The 20,200-nt window shown below is 49.6% G+C and overlaps 2 protein-coding genes across 7 annotated transcripts; one reads left to right on the plus strand and one right to left on the minus strand.

The window, feature by feature from the left end:
* The first annotated feature begins 356 nt into the window (after positions 1-356).
* LOC105181972 (peroxisomal leader peptide-processing protease) lies at positions 357-11,174 on the plus strand. 4 transcript variants are annotated; one of them, XM_025300639.1, is made up of 7 exons: positions 359-953; positions 2,592-3,432; positions 4,500-4,669; positions 4,751-4,860; positions 6,185-6,368; positions 8,224-8,508; positions 9,486-11,174. In XM_025300639.1, exons 2-7 carry the CDS (start codon positions 2,756-2,758, stop codon positions 9,566-9,568), a joined length of 1,509 nt encoding a protein of 502 aa, XP_025156424.1. In that variant the 5' UTR covers positions 359-953; positions 2,592-2,755; the 3' UTR covers positions 9,569-11,174. The 4 variants fall into 4 exon arrangements, with proteins under 4 accessions (XP_025156426.1, XP_025156424.1, XP_025156425.1 ...); XM_025300640.1 differs by having other exon boundaries at positions 359-790; XM_011139072.3 differs by having other exon boundaries at positions 360-953; positions 4,751-4,861; positions 6,189-6,368.
* Positions 11,175-13,163: 1,989 nt separating this feature from the next.
* LOC105181970 (transmembrane protein adipocyte-associated 1 homolog) lies at positions 13,164-18,928 on the minus strand. Of its 3 annotated transcripts, XM_011139069.3 has the most exons (8): positions 18,342-18,923; positions 17,424-17,666; positions 16,993-17,288; positions 16,684-16,880; positions 16,534-16,594; positions 16,263-16,449; positions 16,045-16,174; positions 13,164-13,544 (listed from the first exon to the last, which is right to left on the minus strand). In XM_011139069.3, the coding sequence occupies exons 2-8, from the start codon at positions 17,570-17,572 to the stop codon at positions 13,392-13,394; spliced, it is 1,173 nt and encodes a 390-aa protein (XP_011137371.1). In that variant the 5' UTR covers positions 17,573-17,666; positions 18,342-18,923; the 3' UTR covers positions 13,164-13,391. The 3 variants fall into 3 exon arrangements, with proteins under 3 accessions (XP_011137371.1, XP_011137368.1, XP_011137369.1); XM_011139066.3 differs by lacking the exon at positions 13,164-13,544 and having other exon boundaries at positions 14,094-16,174; positions 18,342-18,928; XM_011139067.3 differs by lacking the exons at positions 13,164-13,544; positions 18,342-18,923 and adding an exon at positions 17,747-18,181 and having other exon boundaries at positions 14,094-16,174.
* Between the last annotated feature and the right edge of the window lie 1,272 nt (positions 18,929-20,200).

Raw genomic sequence — 20,200 nt, forward strand, 5'->3', positions numbered from 1 at the left:
ACGAGCAATCCTGAAATACTCCGAGGCGCGGCAGCGTTCGTCTAATTGTTCATTTACTTTGTGAACGCAAGAGCGTGATCAATAACACGAGTGACTTTGAAAAAGAGCGAGCGTTCGTGACCGCCAAAGTCTCTCGAGGCACGTCTCATCGGCGAGCCGCGTGTCTATCACGAGCGACGATCAGGCTTCGCTCGATTGGGCCTCGTCTCACGTGATAAGAAATGTCGTCCAAAAGCCGAGCCAGGCCGATCAAGCAAAAGCGAGCGCTAGAAAAACAAGCGATAGGCTTGCCGAATCCCCGCCGCGTAAACATTGCAAAAGCGCTCGCTCGCTCGCTCGCTCGCTCGCTCGCGCACAGGACACGAGTCGTGTTCGTCCTGCTCGTGTGATCGAATGCTGATCGGAGCTGCTGATTGGCGCGCATCAAGGTGTGCCAACGGCTGCTCCTTTAACGCGGCGTCGGCTGTCGAAAGATCGCGCCGGCCGGAAGTAGTTTTGCGCGTGCGATCCGCGAGGCCGCGAGTGGAGTGCCCGGATGGAGGAGTGCAGCGAATTGCGCCCGGCCAGGTTGCAGTTTCCAGCGGAAAACGCGTCGTTCGAGAGAGACCGCTTCTGAGAGACTCGTCCGCCGCGAGAGTAACATGCTGAGATAGGCGGCGGGTGATGGTCGACAGCGAACGCGGCGGAGGAAGGACGTCGCGCGATATCCGATCGAACGGCCGAGACGTGATCGTGACCGAAAAAGAGAAAGAGGGAGAACAGAGAGAGAGAGAGAGAGAGAGGAGCTGAGGTGAGCCGTGTCGCAGCTAGTGACTTCCTCCTGCGGGAAGATATTCCTCGAGCGAACGAACGAACGAACGATATTCGAAGGAAGCTCCGGAGGAGGGAGGCCGGAGAAGGGTCGCGCGCTGGGGGCCCGCCGCTTTTTTCCAGCCGCTTATGTTATCGTTCAGGTATGCGGCCGTAATCGCATGGTGTTTACAGGGGGATACTCTAGCTCTCGGGGGGCGGCCGGGACAGACGGACGAACGAACGAACGAACGAACGAACGAACGAACGAACGAACGAACGAACGCAGGTCACTCTCTCGGCTCCTCGGCTCTCTTCCATTTCTAATCTCGTTTTCTCTTTGCTCAACCGCACGGTGACTCACGATTACGCGACGGTGACTGCGGCGGCCTCATGGACGTGCGTGCGTGCGTGCGTGCGTGCGTGCGTGCGTGTGTGTGTGTGCTTTTTTCATTTTTTGCTCCCCTCCTCCTGCCTCCCTCGGTCCTTTCCCCTCCTTGCGCGCGGCAGGGCCCTTCTTATCGCGCGAGCGCCGCGATTTCACGGTGCTGCGCTCGCGACAATTAACCCTTTCACCGTTGAATTGCGCGACGAATGAGGCAGCTGCGCTCCGCGAAAGAGAGAGAGAGAGAGAGAGAGAGAGGGGGGGAGGGACGAAGAGGGAGAGGGAAAGAGTGTCCCGCGATGTTTGATCGCTCAATATTTACCGCCTTGCGAAACGCGCTCTGTTGCTCTGGGTGTAACAGGTGCGACACCGCGCGCGCCTTCGCGCGTGACGTTGTGCGGCCGCGACCGGACGGGGGCGGACAGGGATCGGGCAGGGAATTTGCTTTATTACACGTCATCGTCGGCGCGTCAACGCTCTTAACGACGTAATTGCCGACGGATCTGGCGAGGGGGAGGGGGAGAAGGCGACGCTGTAAAGCGGACTTTCCACCAGCCAGGATTCCATCACGATCCGCAACGAATCGATCGGTTTTCCTTCCACAATTTTACGCGCCGCCCCGCAATCGTCCGCGAATGCGGATTCCTCATCGCGATAAAATGTTATTCATTCGGTGCAGCAGAGATTTCAGACGCGCGCATAGAGATATTCACCCCTGAGGATGAAACGCGTTCGCGTTGAGTTCTTCGTCGCTCTCGTTTTTCTATCGGCTAACGGCAGCCGCCGCCGAGTGTGCGCGACTTTATTCTGTGCTCCAGTGGTCGTCGCGTTGTCGAGAAATACTCGCAGTCTGCCCGCCACCTCGACTGTTATTATTAAAGAACTGTGTAAAATATATAAATTATATAGAGGAAACCGTAAAAGAATACGATCCTAAAGTACATATATCACAAAATTATAAAGGCCATAAAGTACGAGTATTTACACAACTGTATATATTTATAACAGTATACTTATTGTTTATCTACCATTATAACTTTTATTACTTTATAACTATTATAACTATTATTACTTAAACTTATACTTATAACTATGTATTTAGAAAAGTATTATTTCTTATTATGGCTATACGTTTATACAAGCCTATAAAGCGTATATTAATAAAAGTGTAAAAGGAAAGGTAAGACTGTCACAGGAACCATGTGAACCGCACGACACTATAAAACCACATAAAAGTGAATTTATGGTTTCGCGTACAAGAAAGATGTTCCTGTCTTCAGACACGGTCTGAGCGAGCCGTCAAAGTCTGCCATCTCGTCGGGCGAAAATTAGCCGGCGGCGAGCGTGAAGGATCTCTCTGAAGGGACCGCATTATCGCGGTGTATTTACCTTGTGATCTTCCTCCCTTTCTTTCCAGAAGTCGGGGGACGAGCGGATAATCGGAGGGACCTTTTTGCTATACACGCAAGAGAGAGAGAGAGAGAGAGAGAGAGAGAGAGAGAGAGAGAGAGAGAGAGAGAGAGAGAGAAAGCGAGAGCGAGAGCGAGAGCGAGAGCGAGAGAGCATCATCGACAGTGCAAGATGCGCGACTCTCTCACGGACGCATGGACGGGCAGCGCGCTTGTGCTCCACACGTCGTCGGAATACTCGGCGTCCTGCCCGAAGAGCTCGGCGATTTCGATCTCCCGGGATTGGGTGCTGACGCACGGCACAGTGCTGGAGCCGGTCATCAGGACGTCCGATGCGATCTCCAGGTTCGTCGAAGGCATAGTGCCGGGGCAGCTGACGAGCGTGCCCGAGGAGCTCGCGGGACAGTTTGAGTTCTTGGTGCTGCGCCAGCAAAACGGCGACGTCAAACAGCACCGAGGCAAGCTCGTGTTCGCCTGGATATGCCCGCTGCTCAGGCAGACCTTCCACATGTTCTTCAATACATGGAGCTTCCACCAGCGCGAGCTGTTACAGTCGCGTAAGCCGCAGCGGCAGCTCTTCCTGCTGATCCGCGTCGACTCTGACCAGCCGCTCGCGGACGTCCCGACGGCCAAGCGAGCTCTGCGCTACCTGCAGCTGCAGGTCTCCTCGCGGGCCTTCAGCCGGGGCGCGACCGTGGAAATCGTCTCGTCGCCGTTCGGCAATGTCTGGCTCATCGACTCGGTAGCGCGGGGCGTCGTCAGCAACGTCGTCGGCGGCATTATCATGACGGACGCCTACGTGTTCCCGAAGAGCGAGGGGGGTCCTGTCTACGTCGTTTCGCCGGATAGGTAATTATGATCGGCGACTCTGGGATCAGCAATGCGGCCGCGCGCGCTACTCCTTACTCGTTGCTGATTCTCACACTCGGCCTGTAGCCGAGTTCCGACCGGATGATTGCATTCGTACTTGCTGCGCTGATAGAAGAATATAGCTGAATTAACTATAATCTCAGTGTATTTTACAGTTAATCTTGGCGTCATCATCATATTTTTATAGTTCGTGGGAACCTGCAAAATATAGTAGAATAAACACAAATATATAGTCAATGATTATCTTAAATAATTGTTTAAGTTTACTTTCACCACATACACGGTAATTTCTCATTCACGAATATAGAGATATAAATGAGATTTGATATTCATATAGTTAAATCTGTCATCATTTAGCAAATATTCTGGTAATATTGACTATATAAAAGAGTTACTTTTACCTACCATTTTATATTTCCATCCATAGAATAATCTTAGTTTAATTTACTATAATTTTTAGTAAAAATATTATATGCTTGGTTATATACTATGCTTATATGCGTAATTATCACTGACATTATGGTGATACTTACTATAAATATGATATTTCGGACTATAATTTAGTTACTATATCATTACAGTTCCAAATATCATATATAGTTTTCTCTCAGTGTGAGATTTAATTTCTTTCTTATCATTCTTATATTTAATTCTCCGCGTCACGAGTGAAGAGATAACACGCTGAACTGAATATGGGCTGCGTCATAAGAAGGAAAATTTCAACGCTAAGGCGATTTTCTTTTTTTTAATAAATGAATTATTCCAACACTTTGTTGACCCCCGCTGTGTCACGCATACGTGACTTCATTCTGCCGGCGGCCGACACTTATGAAGAAATATTAAATAGAAGTATTTATAACGATAAAGAGAAACGATTGTGAAGGGATCTCCTCCAAATGACCACAAAATAGCGATCTTGGCGATCTCGAGCGACCACACAAAATGCCACAAATCGCGAGTGCCATGTGGTCGTTGGATGGATTTCCTTTGCGATCGAGACGGTCGTATCTCGAGCTTCCTTAATGCTGAAATATTACTGTTGCCAGCGGAAGCAGAACTCTCATCGGGATGGTGATCGTGACGATGGTCTGGTGTCGCGACGAGTGGGTGCATTACACCTTCGCCGCCAATCTCGCGCCGTGTTTGTCCGCGATTTTGCCGAATTATCGTTCTCTGTCTCCAGCGAAGCTTCCCATACTCCACGACAAGGCAAATGGTTCGTAACGCTGTCCTGCGTCACTTCCCAAGCTCCTATCCGTTTCTAAAATTTTCCTATTTCTTCTTGCTGAAAAAACAGCGTCTGACAGGGGCGTGGTGATGGTTACCTGCGGGTCCAGCAAAGGCACAGGCATCCTCGTGGACAAGGACGCTGGAATATTCGTGACATGCTCGCACGTCATCGAAGAGGTAAAGTTCAATCGAACTCATTCTTTTAGGGACGCGTTAGAAATGCAAGGAAAATAGGGAAAAAGGCATCAGACAGGTAGAAATGAAAGCTCAAGGCGAAGTCAGCAGCGCAAGTGAAGTCAACGCCTTGCGTTCGTTAAATTTGAAGAAGCGAGCGACGCACAGCGGTCAAAAAGGCTCTCTCGGTGGACAAATTAGTCTGGACCGTGTAATTGTTAATCGATTCTAATAATTTTTGTTTTAATTTGCTCGTTACGAATTGCTCTACAACTTTGTCCATTCACTTTTTTAAAGCAGAGCTTCAGATCAATATAGCGGGCTCAAAATGGTTATCAAAATATAGAAACTACAAGATATTAGATATTCTTGCATCGGAAAAAAATATATATGTGTTTTAGGAGTCCCTGATTACTAATATCTGACGTCAAAATTTTAATTTCTTGCCACTTAAGAGGATCTGAAACGATCGGAAATGTTTTACGACTTTCTTATATCTTCATATTATCAGTGCATTTAGATAACGTCTTTGCTCACACATTAGCGATTTCAAAATTTAGCTTCAAATTTTGAATATTTTAACAAATAATATGTACTAATATGTGAGCAAAAACGTGATCTGTATGCACCGATAATATAAAGATATCAGAAAATCTTAAAACATTTCAAATTCTCTGAAGTGGCGAGAAATTAAAATGTGTGTATGTGTGTGTGTCGCACAGGCAGAGATAAGGACTTCGTGGTTCGACACTCTCACAGTATTTAGAGACTCCAAACCCTCTCTGCTCTTCGTATGTGTGTGTGTGTGTGTGTATAATTTAATGTAGCACATTCGTACGGTCTTCCAACATTTCTTCAGCCTCTGGATGAAAAGGTTTATGAACCTTCCTTACAACTTGTCGAAAGCTAGTTATATAAGGATCCGATGAAAGAAATAAGGAATGCAATATATCTTCGTTTGTATCGGTTCTTGAAGATTTTCTGCTGTGACTTGTACGGTACATCTTAAAATCTTTATTCCGTGCCTCCTGGACTTCTTCAGATAATTTCTTATAGTTTCTATATTTTGATAACTATTTTGAGTCCGCCATTTTGATTTGAAGCTCTACCTTAAACAAGTGAATCGACAAAGTTGTAGAGCAATTCATAACGAGCAAATTAAAGAAAAAGATTATTAACAATTATAAAGGTTAATAAAAAATCAATTAACAATTACGCGGTCCAGACTAATTCGTCCACCGAGAGAGCCTTTTTGACCACTGTGCGATGTCTGAGGCGCCTCGAGGTCACGGGAATTGCTCACAGCGAATTCTCATCTCTGCGACAGGCGTCGAAGAAGGAAATAGCGATCATCGTGTTTAAAGAGGGACAATATTCACGCGTGCCGACCAAGCTACTATTCAATAACCCGAAAGCGTTGCCTTACGACGTCGCTGTACTGAAGGTGGATCCGAGCGAGTTGGATCCTTCGTTGGAACCCGTACAGCTCTCGGACGCTCCGATCGCGCAAGGTAACGTCATCGTACGTTATCGTACGCGCGCGATAAAAATCCGCGAATCGCGCTAGCGCCCCTCCCCCCCCGCAAGCGAGTTATCGGAATATTTCCAATCGTGCGCGTCGTTGATTTATTACTCGTCGATTATTCGCAGAAGCGAACGCACGACGGGAGCGAAAGCGCGCATCCGCCGTCAGCGGTAGCTCCGCTTACTTCTTTACCTCTTTAAGCGAGAGCAGGAAAATTCCTCCGCGAAGATGATACACGTTGCATTAATTTCAATGTAATTGCACGATTCCCCGGCGAGAAACTGCGCGTCCAGAGGAAATGCTGATTTCCCGGAGCGAGTGTGTCAATAGTCAGAAAAAGACGCACACGGTCGGAAGACGATAACGACGCGGTCATTGTGGCGCGTGTCAATCATTTATATCCTGACACACTGATACTTCAAAATACCGCTCATGTGTTTTGGATTTTCTTTCCTGTGTCTTAGCCCGCTTTCCTGTCGTAATTCACAAGCACCATCTTGAAATTAAGTCATTAAATCGTTATAAAATTTATTTTCCCGTTCCTCATGCTTGTAACACGCCGAGAGCTATTTAATTACACAAAAATCTAATAAGGCCTTAGGTGAATTAATTCAGGAGGTAAAGGGTTAAAGTTATCTCACGTTGGTCCATCGATAATGAAATTCGAGATCCAACGGTGACGCTTGTTTGCCTCTCAGTGTTTGCATATCGCGCTGACCGACTGAACTCACTTTAATTTGACAATTGCTCGGCTCATTCCGCCGCGACTGCCGCGGGGCTATCGCGGAAAAGTCATTTCTCCGTGCGAGAGATCAGATAGAGTCGTCTTGGCCGCGTTGGAGGCCGACGTGAAATCGCGGAGCTTCGCGCGGCTTTCGCACGCGGCGGTCGCGTAACAAGCCCCATCGCTTGAAATTGTTATCGTCCGGGAATTGCTGGCGCGGCACATTGAAGCTCATTTCCGTAGCTTTCTCGCAATGAGAAAAAAATTAGCGGCACGTCCATCGACGGCGGCGACGGCGGCGGCGGCGGCGGCGGCGGCGGCGGCGGCGGCGGCGGCGGCGTCGTGTCGAGCGGTTTGTTGGCGCCTGCCGCGCGGGACATTGACCTTCTTCCATTGGGGCAGAAATAACTTATAATTGCGAGAAATTGGGTCAATTGATCGTCGCTAGGGGTGAAATTGATATTTGGTCTGCTTACTTCCAACTTAGAAGCGCACATGGAGTCGTTTGAGTCATTCGCGCGATCGCAATAGGAGCCTATTACCGCCCACGCCGTGAGACAGAGAGAGAGAGAGAGAGAGAGAGAGAGACGCTTTTATATTGACCGTGTCGACAACGCGAAACTTTTTGGAAATGTCATCTGCGTCATCGCGCGAGGCCGATTGCTCGAATCGTCCAATTGTTCGCCGGGTAGCTGGACGACGGAACGCTCGGCGCTTGCTCCGCCATCTTGGCGACGCGAATCTTTGCGAGGGATTCGTCGTCTCTCCCCGCCGTGAAACCCTCGCTTATAAAAATAAGAAAACTGGTAAAAGATTCGTCACTTGTCCATCAAGTACTCTCGCGGAGAGACAGTTTCGAGGTAAAACTGGACATTCCCATCAGACACACGTCGGTCATTTTATTCACGAAACTACCAAGCTTGCGAAATCGAGTAATTCCGTTTTCTCCGTTTCGCTGAGGTGAGCGCGACGAAAGCTTCCGCTTCACCAACTCAATCCTCGATTACTCAGGTGTGTCAAAGCACCTCCGATAATTGCAAACGAGAAGACTCGCCCCCACTCGCAACTTGGTTGCACCCAGCACCCCCGCATGAGTAGACGTGGCGTGTGTCCGCAGGCGAGCCGGTGATCGCCGTGGGATTCGCATTCTTCCTGTCCACCCGGCCGACCGTAAGCAGCGGAGTGGTCGCCAAATCGTTGGACTGCATGCTCATAACGACCTGTTGCATCCAGGGTGGCTTCAGCGGCGGCCCGATAATCAGCCGGACGACCGGCAAAATGCTGGGAATGATCGCCTGCAACGTACAGTCCTGCGACAACAGCGTGCACTTCCAGCGGATGAGCCTGTCCGTGCCGGCGGCCGTGCTGAGCAAGCCCCTGCGGCAATACTTGCTCACTGACAGTCAGTAAACAAATCTCAATTGACTCTGACGATCTAACGACTGTACAATTTGGACGCGGCGTGGAGACGCTGCGCGAGAGCCGAAGTCTTTCGCGCCGCCGTCGCGTCGCGAGCCGTGTCGTATCGGCGACACGGCCGCCGGGGAAGATACGTCGGCGTCGCGGCGTGAAACACCATAGTGGACCTGGGACCTCACTTTTAACACAGGCTCCGATCAAAGCAACCGTCTTAGTCACCTCGCGAGATTCCAACTGCGCTTGCTGCTTTGCTCCTCATTTCCTCTTTCTTCTCCCGGCAACTGAACTACGTGGTTGGAATCCTGCAAGCTTGATGAAAGTGGCTCTTAGGCCGCTCAGGTGCTCAGATAGATGAACTAAGATGTACCTAAGACCGTCTCAAGTTTGTCTTCGGGTGCCTTATCGGTAGACGATCCGATCGGTAGAAAACGGTCCGTACTGAAGCGAGCTCAAGGTGATCTCAAATATAACTCTCGAATTTTGTCTTCACGAGAAGGCGCGCACAAGGCTCAACCAGTCGTAACTTGCCTCATATGAGATACTCAGACTTGAACTCGGGGTTCGATGTGAACTTCTCGATTGAATCGCGATTGTACACGTATACTGCGTCGCGTGTATGATTCAACTGGAAAGAATTCAGATCTAGCTCTCAATTGAAATATGAACATACGTCGCGCGGGACGAGTTTTATGTGTCAACTATTAATACAGGTCCAAGGCGTAATGGCACCCGAAAACGTGAGCGTTGAGCGAATTGACCGAGCGCAGTCAATTATTCCTGGATCGTAAAGATAACAAATCGACTGCGGCTGGTCAATTTGCTTGTTGCTTGCGTGTGCGTGCGTGCGCGCGCGCGTGTGTGTGTGTGTGTGTGTGTGTGATGAGCCTATGATCAAATACCGCGGGCACACGAACGACCTTTCGCGGGCGCGACATGCATTCGTTTTTATTTCCGTTTCAGATACCGACGCGCTGCAGCCTCTCGTGAGCAACGACCTGATAGTACGAAAGACCTGGGCCCTGGAGTATCATTCGAAGCTGTGAGAGGGAAAAGAACGCCTCGATAAGATAAGACGAGTTTCGTAATCGGCGACGGATTCATGGACACGCGCGCGCCTTCCGCGTCGGTCTTATGCATCGTGGATTGGCCATTTTCATTTGTGTGCGCTACGGACTAATTATATATGTATGTAATATGTGTGTGTGTATATATATATATACGCATACGTATACATAATTACACACACATACGCACATATATATATATGTGTGTGTGTGTATATATATATATGTATACATATAAATACACATATATTTGGATCACTTACTCGTTTACACCCTGTATATGTATGTATATGGTGTATATATACATATTATGTATGTGTGTATATAACGCGATATGCGTATTGCGGAATATTGAGAGCCGCGTGAGTCACGCTGGACCTGCCAATCCCGATACGCAGCCGACGCGCTGGCAAACACAATCTCGCCGTCGAATCTCGTTGAATAATGCGCGCCATTGACCGAGTTCGATGCGAAGAGAAAGTTTTTCATGACGTCAAGTGTGTACCGATCACGAAGCGACTCGAGTCAACGATCCCTCGCGCGATCCACCGCAAGGATCTCGCTGACGGATTATGTGCGGGAGTCCGCACGCGTGTCGAGGATATCGCATTTTCGTGCCGGCCGCCGCTCTCGCGCTTTTACAAACGCCACTTTTGCCGTGACACTTTTATCGTTTCTCAAGAGACATGACTTCCCCGATATTTTTAAATGTACTTCGCGGAGATACGCGATCATGTTTTACGACTCGTGATAAATTATTGCCCGTTGTAAATGTATGTGTGTATGTGTGTGTGTGTGTGTGTGTATGCGTGCGCGTATATCGCGAATCCCCCGTCGCGGATATACCCGCCTCGCCATCTAGCGAACGCTCGCGCAACTAAAATTCCCGTCTCCCGCGTCTTCGCCACCCTCGCTTCTCGCACAGCGCGCGCTCGACGTAACGACCGATTAGTCGCGCGAGTCTCTCTTGGGAGAAAGAATCGGGATTTCTTTGCTTCTTTCACTTTCTCGCTTCCTTTGGATTTGTTCGTCGCAGACAAGAGTCGGGTGAGAGACATGCGGGAGAACGCGAGACGCGCTGTACATTGAAATGCAATTTATTTTTCACCTTATCTCTCGCTTCCTTCGCTCCTTAATTAAATATAGTTGCATTACGCGGGTCACAATATTGCCTTGTACACTGCACTCGACGCTTACAAAAGAATCACATGGTAAGACGCATCGCCGACAACGTTCGTGGAAGGAGTGCAGGGTGAGTGATGGTTCGGAGATGGTAAAAAGCAATTGCAATTGACAGAGAGAGACTCATTCGTGTTACAACACCGTTCCATGCACACCGTCTCGTATCGCATGTTTTCTTATCTTTTGTTCTTTTATATATACAATACATTCGAGTGGATTAACGCTAGAAAATACACAGTAGTTGTTACGTCACTATTTAGCTCCCCCTCGCTCCCGCTTCGCCGTTTCTCTCTTTGCCGCGTGAGAGAAGAAGGGGCTGGGGGAGAGGGAGATATCTACGTTACAACCTCGCGAGACGCGTTCCTCGGGAACATAATTAATAAATCGCTAATTTCGCCTAACTTCCGCTGTGTCTTTTTTTCTTCCTTTTCCCTCCTGCGCGCCGTGGTACCGATCGTCCAGGCGTCCGTCGTCGATTGAGAAACTACGCGAGCGGCGCAGGAGCTGGGGGGGCCCTGCCTCCTGGACGCGCGGGGTATGCCTTTTCGATTCTCGAAGCTGAAGCAACGTTGGTAGAAGAAAAGTCGGCACTTTCGGGATCGAGAGGGCATACCTAAGCCGGAGAACGCTGACCAACAGCAGCGTTACGTCGACGTTGTAATTTTTTAATATTGCTCAGCGATATGAGCGATTTCCATTCAGCAATCTGAGTGTCAATGTAATACGTGCTATGCGCAGCAACAGTTACGCGTTGAGTTGAGTGAGAGAGCGTAACGTTGCTGCAAAGTTGCTGCATGCCAGTTGGCGTTCCTCGGGAAGGCTCGCCGAGTGCAAGTCCGAGGCAGGGCTTCCGGTGTCCTGTGTAGGACCCGCCGGAATTCGCCGGGATCGAATCGCGATACGCTTCTCTCCTCTCACGTATATAGATACGTAATATCGATAAATATATTTATATATACGTGGTGGTGTGTATATATTAATATATAAATAGCACGATCCCTTTACACTCTAGAGTACAGATCATGTATATACACCATGGATGGAGTCTTCTCGTAATTATTATTATTGGAGCATCCTGAAGAAAGTTTTTTCATACCCTCCCCCACCCCTACTCGCGCCCCCGGCTTCGATTCCCCTTAAAAGACTAAGACTTGTCCCTATCTCCGCGCGACGTTTTATTATCTTAATGACTCCTATTGTCCTTAATCGATCTAATGATTTTCGATGCAAAAGTAGGAAAATAGCGAGTGTCCGGTTTGCCGCTTCGCGCGCAATCGGGAGGACCTTCGTGCGACACGACGTCCACTTTGACGAGAAGGACGGAGAAACGATAAGCAAGTTTTCCAAAAGTTAAATCCTAAGTTGTGTCTCTCTCTCTCTCTCTCTCTCTCTCTCTCTCCTCTCTCTCTCTCTCTCTCTCTCTGTCTGTCTCTCTCTCGTGCTCGTTGAGAATTCCGGGACCAAGACCGGGACACGACAGTCCAAGTGTTCTCGATATAAAACAATACGGCAACATGGTTGATTATCGCACTTGATATGTAGGATATCCCAAAAGGCCGCGCGCATCCTCTCCTTATCGCGCGCTTTGAATCGCAGATAACGAGGCATCTCTCGATATCTCTCGACCGAACCTCAGCCGAGCAGAAAATTCCTCGCCGTCGAAGAATATCGAGGGAGACAGATCAAACAGACAGATAGACAGACAGAAGAGAGAGACAGACAGAGAGAGAGAGAGAGAGAGAGAGAGAGAGAGAGAGAGAGAGAGAGAGAGAGAGAGAGAGAGAGAGAGAGAAATACGCGAGTTTTTGGGACGACCTATACATCTCGTACTTTCCGGATAAATGTGTGACGCTAATAAATATACTTAATGCCGAAAGGAAATTACTACTCTCTTCATGCGCAGCGTGAATCTCACGACGACCTACACGGTCGATGTAAGTACAAAACTAACACGAATCGGCATTGACCTGCCTAGTTGCTTCTCGCGAGAGCATCTCAAGTAAAGCAAACTAAAAATTATTTACGGGGATGACGAGAGCTTTCTTCTCCTCCTTCATCCGTCTTTCGTTTCTTCTTCTTCTTTTTCTTCTTCTTTTTCTTCTTCTTCTTCTTCTTCTTCTCTTTGCGGTTTCTCCCGGCGGTTTCGCAATCACGTTGGGCACAAGCGCCAACTATCACATGGAGACCGAAAGCATTCGTGTATCGTGTATTTTACGGCCCTAAAGTATTCAAGAGCTAGACTAGAATCCCCCGACAGGCTCTCACGCGTGCCGAGAACGGAGCCACTTCGTTTCCGACCCGGATCTCTTTATCTTTCCTTTTTCCTCTTTTCCGTCTCTTCCTTCTCCTCCTCCTCTTCCTCTTTCTTTCTCTCTCTCTCTCTTTCTCTCTCTCTCTCTCTCTCTCTCTCGTGTGAACTTTTGCGAAATTCGCTCTCCAGGGGAACATCCGATTCTCTCCCGATCCTCCTGCGCACGGAGGATCTCTCTCTCTCTCTCTCTCTCTCTCACGAAGCTCTTTGTAGAATAATTGCGATTTGATCGTTGGATAATTGTTCGTATATCCAGACTCGGCCGTGGCTGATTCGCTTCGCGCGCACCGCGCCGGCATTCGCGACGGCTCATTGTTGATAACCATTCGGCGGGTTCTGCGCCTCTTGACTGTCTATACTGTAACCGGTAATACTATCTGGGCTTTGCAGCGATGCCGCATAGAGCGGGTTGATCGGCGTAGCGTTCGTGTCGAATTGGGTCGAGTCATAAACACTGTGATTCTGCAAAAAAGAAGAAGAAGAACATTCCGCTTTTGCGTTCACCGAGGCAAGCTCTTAATTAAGGGAGATTATGCTGTGAAGCTAACATAATACACAATGACTACAATGTCCCGGCGTGCGCGATTCACCGCGAACGGCTCCGCACAAGAGAGCCCCGTGTGTGCGGGGGATACGCATTCGATATGCCGATCAATTTGAGTTCTGCAATAATCGCACGAGCCGTGAAAGCGCCGTGAAAAACGACGAAAATAACTGCCGACGGTGTTCGTTTATCATCGTGACATTGTGAAGCTCCGTGCGAACAGTGCACACTCTCACGCACGCACGCACACACACACACAAGCGCGCGCACGCACACGCATACAAATACACACATACAGAGACGTACGCGCAACGAAATCAGTCAGTCGGAGAAATCAATTCGCAAGATTCCGCACTCGTTGCCTGCTTCGCGCGTAAGGGAGAGAAAAAAGCAGGGTATACTGTCATTGCCAAGGGTGTGGTGAGAGAGATCGCCAAGTTAGTGTAAATAAATGAAAACCAAGTGCATTGACTACATCAATATACGTTTAATCAAGATAAACCTCTAAACATGCTAAATATTTACAAGTTAGTCGGGGATAAAGCTTCTCACGCGTGGCACCTCACCATTACGCATTATAATGCACAACTTAGCGATTAATAAACGGACGTATATAATAATGGCGACGACCCTCCCCAGCCCGGTGAATATACGTCTCGATTTGTGCTGCGCGTTGATCGGTAAAATCAACCAATAAAATCAACAACGTAAAGCCATCCGCTAATAATATGTACACGTGGAGTAGACCAGCTACGTAGCGACCGGCGGGTCTTCGGGTAAGTAAAGTTGGAACTGTGCGAAACGGTACCCGCTTCCGGTTTCCCGCTTTCTGAATTCGGCTCAAGCGATCGTTGCGTCGAGACGAGCGATTTGCAAATCGAATCGGCGCCAATCGTGCGGCTCTACGTGGCTGTACGGGCAGCTACTCGATTTTTTGCTCGGTTTATTTTCACACCAGAGGACGTTGTTATTCCGTCGGCTAGTCGTGAGTCTCGTTACGTCTCGACAACAGTTGCCAGACGTGTACGGAATAAAAGCTGAAATTAACGGAACGTGAATACTTCAATTTCGGATAAAGAATATCTGCACGTGCATTCTACGTCGAAAGTTGAAGTTTCCTATTTCTGTTTCCTAAGACTGAAAGAACAGAACTCCTTCCTCACAGATCCGCGTACATTTCCCGGTATTTTTACCTTACTTTTCTCGGGCGTTTTTAGCCCTGTGTAAGTAAAAAACGGCCGACGATGTCTGACAGATTCTGGTAGAAACAACTGAGAAACGATAAATAACATGCAGCTGTAGGAGGAAAGGAGAAAAGTAAAATATTGGAAAAAAAAAGCCGATTTCGATTTCGGTTGTCTCGATGTAACTGTGATTACTCTCACCGAGCCGAGAAAATAAATCGATTCCGAACTCCGCGAGCTCGATAGCCGAGTTCAGAAGCGAACGAGCCGTCTCGCAAAGGTCTAGACTAGCAATAAGGATTATTTACAAAGACTCGGTTTGCGCGTAGGAATCTGGGAGACCGCGGGGGGACTCGGGGTCGCGATTCGTCTGGTTTCTGCCGTAATTCTTCTGGAATCTCGGGGACGTCACGGACAACAGGTAATCGTTCAAACCGCCCGACTCCCGTCCGCTCGAGTCGTCTCCGTTCTTTCGGTGGGTGTCGATCGTGCAGAAGGAAGTGGACCTGGGGAGTAATCGCTGAGTCACGTTCGGGGCGTCCGCGGGCACGTCGGGCGAGTTCGCGTCGTACCGCCTCGTTATTAGCGAGTGACTGGAGCGCGCGCTGCCCTTTACCGGGGACTTGTGCGGATCGTCCTCCGCGTCGACAACGCGCGTGCCGCTATCCAGGATGGACTGCAACGTGTTCTCGAGGGCCGGTGCCGGAGGCACTTCCGCGGCAGCGCCACTAGAGCCGCGCGAGACGCGCTCGACCGCGTGATCCAGCGCGGGCCTGTCTAAGCTGCTCTCTAAGCTGCTTTTCCTCGTCTGAGAGAACAGATTGACGTTGCTGTCGTTTGCCTTGGGCTTGTACAGGAAGTTACTAGCGGTATCGGTGGAGAGGAGCAAATTCGAGACGCTACTGGGACCGCCGTACTTAATGTGCGCCACGGACACGGCCTTCCAGCTCGGGCCGGAGAATCTCAGGTCGGGCGAGCTCTTTTGGGAGTCGGATTTCATGAGGGGGTAACTCGTGAGGTCCGAGGTGCCTTTCCCCGCGCTGAGACGTCTACCCAAGCTCCTAACACCGGTGGTCGAGCGGTACAATGTTACTTGCGAGTTGTACGGATTCGCGTCGCTGGCCTTCGGGTCTTTGGCCGACGTGAGGGAGTAGAGAGAAGCTCTTTGCTTGGAAACAAACGATTTCGATGCTTGGGAGTCATACAGTGGCATGTGAATAGAAGGAGTATGGACCTGATAGATGTAATCGCTGTCGGTTTTCAAGGACGAGAAACTCTGTTGATGCGGTAACGACACCGTGTCTTCGTCCATCGCGTCGTCCACCTGCGCTTTGTAAGAGAACATTATCGACGGCTGCGAAACCCTGAAACAGAACGAGTCCCCGACATGTATCGACCATGCTCGAGCGAGCCGACGGTTCTCGAGTTCGTTCGCGACCCGGAGAAGCTTACCCGAAGAATTCCGACAGGAATGTATGATAAACCAAGGGAGTGAAAAGAGTCAGATACACCGCTGCGGTGATGTCTACGATGCACAGGCCCACCGGGTTCTGCGTGTAGTTTAAGAAACCAGCGCCGATGGACTGCACCAGATCCAACGTCGCTAACGTCCCGGCGTAAACGTAAAAGCTTTTCCGTGCTGCAACCCAGACAGACCCGTTAAAAACCTCGCTCGCGATCCAGGACGAGGAGTGACCGTGAACCCGCAGCAGCAGCTACTTACTAGGAAGGGCTAGACGGTCCCGCAACCGTGTCCATGGCAGTATTAATATGAAGAGATATATCTGAAAGCGAGATCTCTCAATGGCTGACATTGTCTGAGTACGCTTACTTGGTACAGAGTGCAAGCAACATGCGCGAAAAAGCAGCATACCGTGGTGAAAACGAGACTGCTGCAAAACCAAAACATCATGCCGCCGTGACCGAACACGTAGAAGTCCCTGCTGGGGATATGAAACGTGTCATCTGGCAGGACCAACTCCAGCGTCCCTTGAGTGATTGTAAACGCCAAGGCTATGAGCGATGTGGCCAGCAATACTCTGCGAATACTGGAGCGGCTGTCCAAGTGGCCTGGGAGAGAGAGACACACACAGAGAGGCACCATGACGAGAGGCATGACGTGTGGCAGGCAGCCTGAAGCAGGCATGCGAGTGTCCGTCGACTCGGGGCACAAGTCACTCACCGAACGCCAAGCCGAATATAACCACGCTCATCTCGGTGGACAGTAGAAAAAATCGAACCGTGACCCAGAGCACCTTGTCGGCCTTACCGCCGACCGTCGCCGCCGCGTTCACCGTCATGGACACCACGCAGCGCACCACCGATATCACTACGTTACAAATCACGAGACCGTAAAACGCTAGGAATATCGGACTACTGGTCGCGCGCAATTTAAGCCTCGCTCTGTTGAATCGCATGGCGATGAACAGCAGGAACAAGAGATTCGGCACTAAGATGACGACGTCCCATATTCGCACCCTGCAAGAACAACAGACGCACACGTACGCGTGAGGCGTTACACGTTGCTGAAGGCGCACCGAAGGCGCACAAGTCTGGTCCCGATCGACCAGCGGGGAGACTACTCTACCGCGGACCGGTCGCGTCTCCTTATACCTGGAATCTCTGATCTCCTTGTAGAGAATGAGCTTGCAGAAGTGCTCCTCGTCGTCGAGCGCCGTGCTCACGTTGGGTATCATCGTGCTGCTCAGATCATATGTGTGTAACCAACTTTCGGACACCTCTTCCCTCTCGGCGCCGTACATCTCCCACCCTCTCGAGCGACTCGCTAAATCCACCTCCTCCTGCTGCTATTCCTCCTCCTCCTCCTCCTCCGCCGCCTTCTCCTACGTAGTTTCACTGTTGGGGAAACAATGCACGATGAGAAGCGATGATGTCGGGAGACGCGAGACACGAGACGCGATCGCGGCGGCCCGGACCTTTCATACGCCTGCCGAGTCTCTCTTCCCTCGACCGCGCGACGGCGCACGGACGACGAGAGCGATCCTCCGGAGGGACGCGCTGATCCGCGTGAACGCGCGACACTGTGCGTACACATCGAAGCGATGCGTCGAGCGTCAAGGCTGCGACAGCGTGCTCGACGAGTCGTCGCTACTCAGACCAGACGAGTGTCACACAACAAACATAACCTACGAAACATCGTTCGCGATCCTTGACAGCGCGGAGGCTTCGGCTCGCGATGCGGTGGCGATGACGTGCCAAGGGTAAACAGAGATCGCGATCGCGGACGAGCGCGTGAGATCCTCCCACCGTGGCGTGAATCTCGCGTTCGACGCTGTCGAAAAATCGATAAATTGCTGCCTATTGTGTGCAGCCGTTGAAACGGTTGCCTGACAAACGTCCAGCTACGGACGGGGAGAGAGAGAGAGAGAGACAGGGACAGAGAGAGAGAAGGGGGAATGGAGAAGGAAAGAAAGAGAGAGAGAGAGAGAGAGAGAGAGAGAGATAAATGCATTCAAGGCCCGATAACCGACTTAACTAATTAGATAAGACGACGATCGTTAGTACGCTTACCGATTACGAGAAGGTCGTTCTCATTTTTTTGACCTCCTTGGAAGAAGTGCGCGCCTTTGCAATCAGCCGAGGCGAACGCTCGGTGCGTGACGGACGCGTACCTCGCGATCCTCCTTGCTGCCTTTCCAGCGTCTGCGTCCGCTCTTCCTGTTCTTCCTTTCGTCAGCTTCGTTTGCTCCGTCTCGCTCTCCCACGCTTTCTCTGTCTCTCTCTCTCTCTCTCTCACTCTCTCTCTCTCTCTCTCTCTCTCTCTCTCTCTCCCTCGCTCTCAAGCGTTCGTCCTCGCTTTTCCTCCACGTCTCCGTTTCTCTATCGCACCCTGTCGTCGGTCTCGTGCGCTTCAATTGGCGTTTCGCTACGAGATCCCAGTGTCCATTCTGCCGATCGGTGCCTCGCGCTTGTCCCTGACGTCGCGCTAACCTTGATACGCTTTGACCCCACCACGAGCGGCCGCGTGAAAACTGGTTTATTTGATCGCGAATTAATTGACAGCTCAACGCGAAGCCCCGCGCGCGCTCCACGCGTCCTCGATTAAAAACCCATTTTGCCGAGCAGCGCGACGCGAGCAGAGCGCGCAGAGCGTCGTGCGCGGCAGCGTTGACAGATGACGCCACGGTGCGCTCGTTCATCACGGCGATTCTGCGCGGTTTTAATTAATCAAGCGCGATGCCTCATTCAGGCCCAGTTCCACAACTTGCTTTAAACGGAGTTTAAAGCAAGTTGTGAAACTGGGCCTCAGAGAGGAACGTGAGAGAGGCCAACACGATGTTTTCGACGACACCGACTTTCCGCACTGGGAAAGGACGCCATCTGCATCCATTTTGAGAGAGGGGAACTACGATACTACATCCACTTTCAGGTTTCGGCGGTAAAACCTGTATGTGGTGGCAGTCCGTGCTACATCCATAATAGCGTACTTGACAAGCACGGTCTCGCACATTGTTACGCGTTTATAACATGAATTAACATGTTAACATGTGTAAAAAAAAAATAATTGACATTGTGTATGATTAATATCATGAAGATCATACGAAGTGTCCGGTAATTAGCTGCCAACCCGAAGTGTGAGGGCAGATTGAGACCTACATAAAAGTCCCATACCATTTTGCGAGATTCGCAATAATTATCGAGTTATTAATGACAGAAATCTGACGAGTAAAAACGCGCCGACATAGATGATTCGAAAAGCGTTGCAGCTGCTCAGGGCAGCGATCATGAATCTTTTCCCTAGCGTGAACTAGTGAAGAGTGAAAGTGAATTTTGTGAATTAGTGAGAAATGAAAAATTTCATATGAATTTGTGAAAATTGAAACATTTCACACGACAATTCAGTCGTTCAACATGGCGGTTGCGATCTAGATAATTCTTCATGAATATCAAACAAATCAAAATGATCAAAATAATAATGTCCGTGTAGTCCGAAGGATATTACGTGTTGCGCTTGTACTTGGCGCCTTTTTTTTTATCTTTTTGTTTAAAAAGGTAAGTTTTATATAATATTAAATATTCGTACGTTTCACGTATAACGTGATTGACTTGGAGTACTCCGTGCCCACGCGTGTTATTCATAGCGACGCATTCATACTTTCCTTGATCTGTTACATCGGATTCGATAATCTGCAAGGCACCTGAAACATAAAATGTGATATTCTCGAATAGCGTTCCTCTCAGGATTTTCTTGTCCAAAGAAAGATCAATGATGCGATCGCAGATCTCGTGTATGTCATGTCAATAGAGACAGTTTGAATTCGGCGTAATATAATTCTTGGAACAAACGTAAATAAATATTGTGAAGTTTGAAGCGAGTCTCTCACAGGCATGCTTTGAAAACACGAGTTGTTTTCATTTTCAGCTAACGG

This window comes from Harpegnathos saltator, unplaced genomic scaffold (genome assembly GCF_003227715.2).
Source record: "Harpegnathos saltator strain DR-91 unplaced genomic scaffold, Hsal_v8.6 scaffold38, whole genome shotgun sequence".
NCBI classification, from domain to species: Eukaryota; Metazoa; Arthropoda; class Insecta; order Hymenoptera; family Formicidae; genus Harpegnathos; species Harpegnathos saltator.